The sequence below is a fragment of the Pteropus vampyrus genome, unplaced genomic scaffold, assembly GCF_000151845.1.
Source record: "Pteropus vampyrus isolate Shadow unplaced genomic scaffold, Pvam_2.0 Scaffold11, whole genome shotgun sequence".
NCBI classification, from domain to species: Eukaryota; Metazoa; Chordata; class Mammalia; order Chiroptera; family Pteropodidae; genus Pteropus; species Pteropus vampyrus.
Window position 1 is genome coordinate 1720749 of NW_011888792.1, and position 8890 is coordinate 1729638.

The following is an 8890-nucleotide window of genomic DNA, read 5'->3' on the forward strand; positions in this document are numbered from 1 at the left end:
GTCAACTATAGGCATTTTAGAGCTGAAACTTTACATTGCAGGAAATGGGGAAAAGTTATATTCTATTAATCATCTGTAAAAATGAGATATGTAAATTTACTCTAGTTGAATCTAGTTGGGAAGAATGAGTCTACTTTCAGCTGACTTGATTTCTTCCTTATGTATTACAATCTTAATAGTTCTTTTTTGGTTCACAAGGTTTGCGAAGCAAATTTTTCCTTATGATTTCTGTGTCTGAATTAAGCAGAGAATTGGCTACAGCCTGTGTACTTAATGTGTATTTAGATCAAGCTCTTCTCATTATGTATGGGTGTGTGGTTTGCTACATTACACCAAATTGAAAATTTCATATCTGTATGTGTGTCTGTATATCTATTTGTACACCTAAACATACAGATTATTACACATAATATATAATTTTCAGTGCGAAATATTAATCAGAATCTAGCTTTGTTGTCAAAAGACCTGGTTCTAGCCCACCCTCTGTCACTAACTGGCCATGTACTCTTATTTAAGTCTTAGGTATCCACATATAAAGTTGTAAGAAGAAAAGTTATGAATTAGTAAATGGGATAAATCTTAAAGTTGTGGGAATTCTTTATTGAGATGTAGTTTGGGCAAGAACTCTATCTGTGGAGTAAAAATATATTCCTTATTACATCATTGTAAAACTATGAGTCTATTCCTAGACTCACCAGAAAATTAACAGTTTTAGATTACCTACTGCATGTAAGTTTGGGCTTAGATTTTTCAGTTTAATGCCTCTCCTTGTTCTTTTGGCATCTTTCAGTGTATATATATATATATTAAGAGACCATTTGATTCGCATAAGTAATTTGTATCTCTCTTTTAGCCATCCTTCAGAGTGTAGACTTTGGATCAGATAGACATGGATTTTGAATGGTAGCTTGGTTATTTAACAGCTGACTTTAAACAAATTACTTAACATCTCTGATCCTCAGTTTGTGCATTGACAAAATAGTACCTATCTCTCAGATATGTCGTATAGATTAAATGAGATAAAGATATATGAAACTTCTAAGCAGGACTAGGCAAATGATAAGCACTTAGTAAATAGTAGCTATTAATCAAAGGTGTTTAGTTATTCAAAAATCAGAAAGAAATAAGTATTGTAAAAATTCTTTGTCTTTAATAAAAATATCTGAACTTAAGGGTTGTTATCATTCATACCCATAATAATTTCTTTTAAAAAATCATTTTTAGTTCCTTGTCAATACTCAATGTCTCTTAGAACACTATAAGCATAGTTATCTTAAAGTCTGTGTCTGATAATTCAAATATCTGGAGTCCTTTTGTGTCTATTTCTATTATTGTCCATTGTTTCTGCTCGTTTTTGTTCGTGTATCTTTTTGAATGCCTGGTTGTTTTGATTATCTTACGGGCATTGTATTTGCAAAATCATTTGTAGAAATAATTTGATATTATATTTCTTTGGAAAGAGTCACATTTTCTTCTATTGGACATCTCAAGACACTATAACAAAATGACATCACTTAATCTGTATCTGGGTTTGAGATGATTCAAAAATTCAAAGGGTACAGTTCTTACTTAAATATACTCTTGTGCCTGGTATGCACCCCTTTGGAATCTCAATTCAGAGCAGAGCTGTCCATAGTGCTCAGCCTCAGCTATTCCCTCGGAAATCAGCAAATACCCTCGGCAGGCCTCTGTCCTACTGCAGATCCCGGCCTGGTAATTCCTTGCTGCCTTATTTGTTAACAGGTGCCTTCAAGTAGCTGCTTTCTATACTTTATCCAACTTTTTATTTGTCCTCAATAGTATTATTCCAAATCACCTATTCTATCAGTTAAGATAATATCAGGAAATATTTCACATGCTAAAGTACTTTCCAAATTGGATGTCGTGTATTTAGAAAAATCCATCTGAAAAAATTTAAATGAAAAATAATGCCATAGCCTTTAAGTAATATAATCAATCTTTTTTTTTAGCAGCTGTAAAATTGAGTGTAAATAGCCATGAATCAGGAAACTTTGATGTAAAATGCATTTTAAGGTAGTAATTAAGTAGCCAAAAATTATATTTTTCTTCTCTTAGGTTTCTAGCTTGTTTAAAGATTTTAGTGCATTCGAGCTATTATATTTAGTTCAAATTGATTATTTGGCTACATAATTGCAATATTTTCTTTCTAAATGTTAAGATATTTTATCTACTTTAGATATAAGTTCTTATTCTAGATTTTTCTATTCAGTCTGTATTCTGGATACCGTACTGTTCTACTAATATAGATTATATTCTGCTTCTCTAGGACAATTAAAAGAGAAAGATACAATTTTAAAAATACAAAATGAATTTGTTCAAGTTCAATGTTTCATTCTTTCTAGGCGGCATGCAATCCTAGTGTATCATTTTAGCTCTGTAAATTATCATTTGCTTCTTATTCTACCAGGAAGTGTTTTGTCATTGTGTAGTTTTGATAGCAGAATAAGTCAGCATAGATTTTAGAGCAGAACAAATCTCTAAAAATTTTATTCTAAAGTGAAAACCTTCCTGGGGAATCATATCAATGTCATTAATATGATATATTGATTTCACTTGGCAGAGTACCTAGGATTTTATTTTAAAACTGATATCATTTACAAATGGTTTCATTTTTTTCTTTTACAGTAAATTCATAACCCATCTAGATAAAAATTTTCTTTAGAATTCTAAAATTCAAAAACTTTTCTTTTCTTGTAATTACAACTGTCTCTTTCCAAAGGATGGTTTAAATTGTTTACTCAGAATATACTTTAGTCACTTTTATTTGAGAAATGTGAGTGTATATTCTTGGGGTTTTATTAGCCAGATATATTGAAGAAGAATTTAGTGTTTAGGAAAGTAGTATTTTTTGATGTTATGAGTAAGGTCAGAAATGTGCTTATATGAGAAAGTCAAAGAACTAGAAGAGGTCATTGACAGTATGTTACAATGAAAAAGACCAACAAATGGCCAATAAATTGATGAGATGTTCAACTTTAGTAATCAATGAGAGCAAATTAAAGCAGTGAGATAACACAGTTTACTGACAACATTATTAAAAATTAGAAAGTTTGATAATACCAACTTTAGGTGAAGATATGAAAAAACAAGTGAATTGTCATATCCCACTGGTGGGAAGGTAAATTGATACGGCTACTCTTATCTATTAAGATAAAAAATATGCATGCCCTATAGCTTAGAAATTCCACTTTAGGAATTTCCTCTAGCTTAGGGAAACACTCGGACATATGCATATGGACACGTGTATAGGCTTGTTCATTGAAGCATTGTTTATAACAATGAAAATTCGAAGTCTAAATATTCAATGACAGAGAACAGCTAACTATGTAGCAGCTTCCAAACAATGCTGAAGATCTGATAAATAAAGCTATAGATAAAAACAGAAATATTAAAGTTTACAAAACAAGACTAGCAAGGCAAAAAAAAAGTTTTTATATCCAAAAAAGTACGAAAAGATACCAAAAACCACAGAAAGATGTTTTAATTAAAGAGAATATTAATTTTAAGGCATTCTGTCCCCAAGTTCAACACATAATTTATATTAATGTAACATCTAGAAATAGTTTCACATGATTTTCTTTATTATGCTTATTGTTAAAAATTATTAGCAATAATCTGAACTGTAATTTTTAGTAATGAAAATAGCGTAGAGAATAATAGAAATATAAAAAATAAAAAGGGTCTTGTAAAGGTAGATCTCAGTAGTGGAGCCATCACAAGACTGTTAAATTTTGTTTCAGAGCACTGTTAGAGCAGTTGTCTTCTCAATTCTTATTTTATAGTTAAAGTTTAACTTTTATACTCAAAGCCTTAATCTGGATGTATGTTTCTAAAAATCCACGTTTAAGGTTTTGTTGTCTGACAGACTGGCCTCAGAAGTTTTCTGTACTTAGAGATTTTTTTAAAAGGCTATTTTCATGGCTATCAATTGAAATATGCTTCTTTCTACAGACCAACTTTACAAGAAGAAAGGAAAATCATGATAAAAAATGGCCGGCATCCTGTGATTGATGTGTTGCTGGGAGAACAGGATCAGTATGTTCCCAATAGTACAAATTTATCAGTAAGTACTACATTATGCCAAAAAATAAGTAAAAGGTGTTAACATTGATCCCAAACTTTTAAACATTAAATAATGTTTTTTAAAATTTACCGAAGTTTTAACTTTGGCTTTAAATGGACTGATCCTTGGCTATATAGTTTTATATTTACTGCCAAATATGGAATTTGTGCTCTTTCCAGTGCAAGATAATCTGTAGAGGGAAAGATTTAGCAACTAAAGGATTAGTCTTAATTAGTTATCCTAGGTAACAGTAAAAATTTTTTCTATTTATAAATACCCACAAATGCTAATGGAGTGGAATCACACCATAGTGTTGCAAATTCCTATTAGTGTGTCGTATGATATATGCTTTGTCTTGTGTTCTGTGAAAGAGTTAGAGATGCTTCACCTGATTTCAGTGATGAGAATTTTTGTCATGCGGGCTAGAGTTCTCTTATAGAACATTAACGATCCTAACTATTTAATCATTTAATACATACTGAGTGCCGCCTCTTTAGCCCCAGATGGTGAGGCAAGTATTAGGCCAGAGAGTAGTAAGCAAGACAGAGATAGTCTTTGCCTTCAGAGGGCTTATGGTATAGCTGAGAAGATAGCACTACAGCTTGGCGTGATTCGTGCCCAGGGCAGGGTGGAACAGGGTGTCAAGAGGTTACATCACCATACTCGGAATGCAATTTAAAACTTTTGAATTGTTTATTTATGGAATTTTCCATTTAATATTTTCGGACCTGTGTTGACCACGGGTAACTGAAACTGTAAAAAGTGAAGCTGCGGATAAGGGAGTACTGTTGTACTAGTAAAAGACTGAAGCCGGGGAAAAAGTGAACTTGTGGGAGTGTGTGTGAGTGTGTGTGTGTGTGTGTGTGTGTGTGTGTGTGTTAGAGTTACATTGTCAAAGATAAAGCCATATGCTAATTAAGTAAGGGTTATTTTATTCAGTAATATTGTTATGAATAGAGTAAAGAGTCCAGTGTGACCTGAACTCGTCTTTAATTTGTGCAGAGTGACTGGGCAGTTTAAAGGAAGAATGAGGGAAAGGAGTTGGAGTGGCTCAAACAGATTCAGGGAAGTAGAGACTTACAAAAAGCAAGGAACCGGGATTGGTTAATGTGAAACCTGTCTGGGTTTACTATCTGGCAACTGGTGCTTGCTTATACCCTCCCAAGGGAGTGGGAAGGAAAGAGAGAGTTATCTCCTTGAATGTTTGCATTTCAAAGAGATGGTTCTTAAGTCTTTGAGAACTCAGTTCTAGGTGGGAGAAGATTTACATGTCAGAGGGACAGAGAAAGGATTTATAATTGCAAGCTTCTGAAGTAACTGCTCTAGGAAGAGGTTCAGGGGCCCATCTGCCTATCATCAGGTGTCGTCTGAAACACACAGTAAATTCTCCTGGCAGCATTGTGCTTTCTGAGGCAGACATTTAAGGGGAACTGGGGTCATCCTAAGGGTGTTGCCTTGAGCTGTTAGAAACTATGCTAATGTTCATTCTGGTCTCTTAGTGGGGAGGGCAAGTGATATGATGGTGCTGAGAAGGTGCAGTTTTTATGCGGCAAGATTGAGGCTTAGTCAAGAAGAGGGCCCAGCGAAGCCTTCCTAGAGTTTGGTCAAGAAGTAGGTCTTTGTCAACATAGAGTAAAATTAACCTGGCAATGAGATCAAAGAATTAATATGCAGGGCGTAGTTAAGTGAGAGAGGCCTTATAGGAGAATGAGATGCCTTTAAGATTTCAGAGGTTGTATTCTTCTGAGAAAATACCCTAGGTTATTTCCATTGAAGTGAGTAGCAAAAGTGAAGAAGGTCTTTGGAGATGAGGAGATCAAAAAACAGTTTCAGAAAGAGCCATCCACGTGAACATTGAAATCATCTAAGATAACAGCAGGATTTGTAGTGGAAGATGCAGGTTGCCTAGGTATCAGATTCCAAGGGATGGAGACTGGTGACCTGGAGGTTTGTGGATGCCTGCAACTGAGGACAAATAGAGATGGCAAAGCCCTAACAAAGCAGATATGGGAGAACCTCTGAGCCCTGAGACACTTATGGTAGGAAAGCTCAGCCTCCACATGAGAGGACTGCAGGGGAGTAACAACCAGGTTTGGTCTAAGCCCGTGTATGAAGGAAATGTTAAACATGGAAGTTAGAAACATAGAAGAATCTGAGAATTTTTCAGAGGACCATGGAAGAATTGAAATGTAGGGGAGCAGTTGGAAATTAGGTCAGAGAAAGAAAGCCCAGAACATCAGGGGAGCTGGGAATATAACAGCCATCTTGGGCAGTGAGCAAGGATAACAAAGATATGCTCAGGGTGACTTTGGCTAGCCACAAGGGTGATAAGTGAAAGGAAATACTTTGAATTACATCTAGTTTAGTGTTACATTTTGCTATCATACAAAGACTTTTGGTAGTATATAACCTGATTCACAGTATCTGTTAACTTGTTCATTCTCAGAGAATTTGTAAATTACTTAATTTATCAAAGTTAATAAGTACAAATTGTCTCCTAAAAGATTGTCTCTTAAAAGATTATGCGAACATAAGAATTTTCAGTTCTCATAATACTAACAGCTATAGCTTTTCTTCAGAAAGTAACATATAGTACCTTGGTTTGTATTCTACTTATAAATTACTTAGGTAGCATTTCCTGTTACTGTTCCCATTCTCTAGCTCACCAAACAGCTGGATCCCAAGGGTGTTATCCTTGACATTGGATTTTTTGTTTCTTTTGTCCCTTTTTTTATTCTTTTTTCTCTCTTTTCCTCTTTATTTTAAATAATGTATTATAGTATTTAATAAAGCAATATTTGAGAAACTAAAATAGCTTTCTGCCTCATTACAAGAATGTTTTAAAGAAACATTGAACTCATATATTTAAGTTTTTACAAAATAAATGGAATGATTTATTCCAGCAAGCACCTCAGAATATTCCAGAATGTTCGATTCTTTTACATATGCTTTTTCTAACTTGAGTAGGAGTTGATATAGAACTGTTGCTATGGTGAAGTGCATTCTATTTTGCAGGGTATAAAGGGATAATGTTAAAAAGAACTTACTATGTAAAACTCAATTTAAAATATTTTTCAGGTGTTAATTATAAAATATACCCTGTAAATAATTTTCTGGAAGTCTAATGACATTGTTGCTTTTGATAATCATGTAATTTTAAGAAATGGTCTTTCATATATGTAATTAGAAGTATACTTTTCTGGATTCTGTATTACATTAACTTATTATAGTGCTTCTGAGCAAGCCAACTTCCTGCCCACTTTTCCTCTCCCAGTTTTAAGAACACTTTTTTTTTCTTTCCACATTTCACAATCTTGCATTTCTTATGAATTTTTGTTAACATTATTTTATAAATATTTCATTCTTATGAATTTTGACATACCTTGTGTCAATGTTGCGCTTGATGTCAAGCTTACAAAAAAGAAAGAGATATATTACCTCTCTAATCTGGTGGGAGAGAATACCCAATTAAATTAACACCAATAGAATACTTAAAAAGACTGAGGGAACTAACAGATTGCCCAGTAGAAAAATTGGCAACAGACTTGAACAGGAATTTCAAAGTAGAGAATATCTAAATTGTCAATAAACAAACATTATTTTCGACTTTCTGTATTAGGTTTTCTGGCAGGAATACAGCAAAGAATCAAATAGAAAGTGACTTTGAGGTCCTTGTGGGACATTAGGTGGAAATCCTAATGTGAAGGTGGATATAAAGGCCAAGTTCGAGCTAGAAATACGGGGTTTAGAGTGATCACAAGTGTATGTGTAGGGAGTTTAGATTCTGGATCTGTCACTTAGACAGATCGTCTTAAAAGGTAAAGAAGGCTGTTGAAAAGCCCTCTCAGGTACTAGCGTTGAAAAGTAGTTTTACTGAAAGTAGATTTAAATGAAGAGACCTTTTCAAGAATCTTTTAAACACATTTTCCCTACCTTATTTTTAGAATTTAGAGTTCTAGTTTAATCTGAACATCAGAAAAATAAAAATACAATGGTGTTAAGATGCTACTGTATTCTTTCCTATCCTTGAAGATGTACCTCTGCCCCATCTTCTAGGAAGCCTTGTTTTATTTCTCCAAGCAGAATTGAAAGGAATACTCTTTTAAGCCCTGCTTTTTGTTCCCTTCCCTGGTTCTCCCAATATATAATATATAATCTGAGTATTTATATACTTAGCAGCCACTAGATCGTCCCACTTCCACCTTGTCTATCTTCAATTCCTTCTCCGCTCTGCAGCCACAGTGCTTTTCTTAACGTGTCCTATCACTCTTTAATTTGAATTAATGCTTAAAATTCCAGCCATATAGTCTTAAGTTACTGTACCTCTGGGTCTTGGCAGATGGTGTTCCCTCTGCCTAGAATGCCATCTTTCTCTACAACATCCACTCCTGCTTCACACACACCCACACTCCACCCCACTCTCCAGCTCCTGCTTTTCTGTAAGTCTTGTGTTGTATGTCACTTCTTGCACTAAACCTTCCCTAACAGGAGCTGGGATGGGGACCCATATCACATACGCAAACATTCTGTGTTTTTCACCATCTGAGTATTTATCTCACTAAATTATAACTGCCTTTTTGGGGGGAAGAGGGTTTTGGTTCCCAGTGGACTATGAGCTTGAAGAGAACAGGGAATATGCTTCTCTGGTTTAGTCATAATCCCACCATCAGTCACAGTTCTCTGGCACATAGCAGGCACCTAGTCCAATTTGTTAAATAAACAAGGATTAGCTAAAAACCTTAAGCAGTCTCCAAGTCTCACTTTAAATTTTTGTCTTTTTTTCTTCACAAAATTTTATTTTTTAGG

The 8890-nt window shown here is 34.3% G+C and overlaps 1 protein-coding gene across 3 annotated transcripts in view; it reads left to right on the top strand.

Moving 5' to 3' along the window:
• MSH3 (mutS homolog 3) overlaps window positions 1-8890 on the top strand; it is a 127607-nt gene that overhangs the window by 87646 nt on the left and 31071 nt on the right. For all 3 annotated transcript variants that reach the window (XM_011377558.2, XM_023523009.1, XM_023523013.1), the window contains one exon: window positions 3973-4084. In XM_011377558.2, the coding sequence (XP_011375860.1) occupies window positions 3973-4084 (112 nt within the window). The remainder of the gene's footprint in view (window positions 1-3972; window positions 4085-8890) is intronic.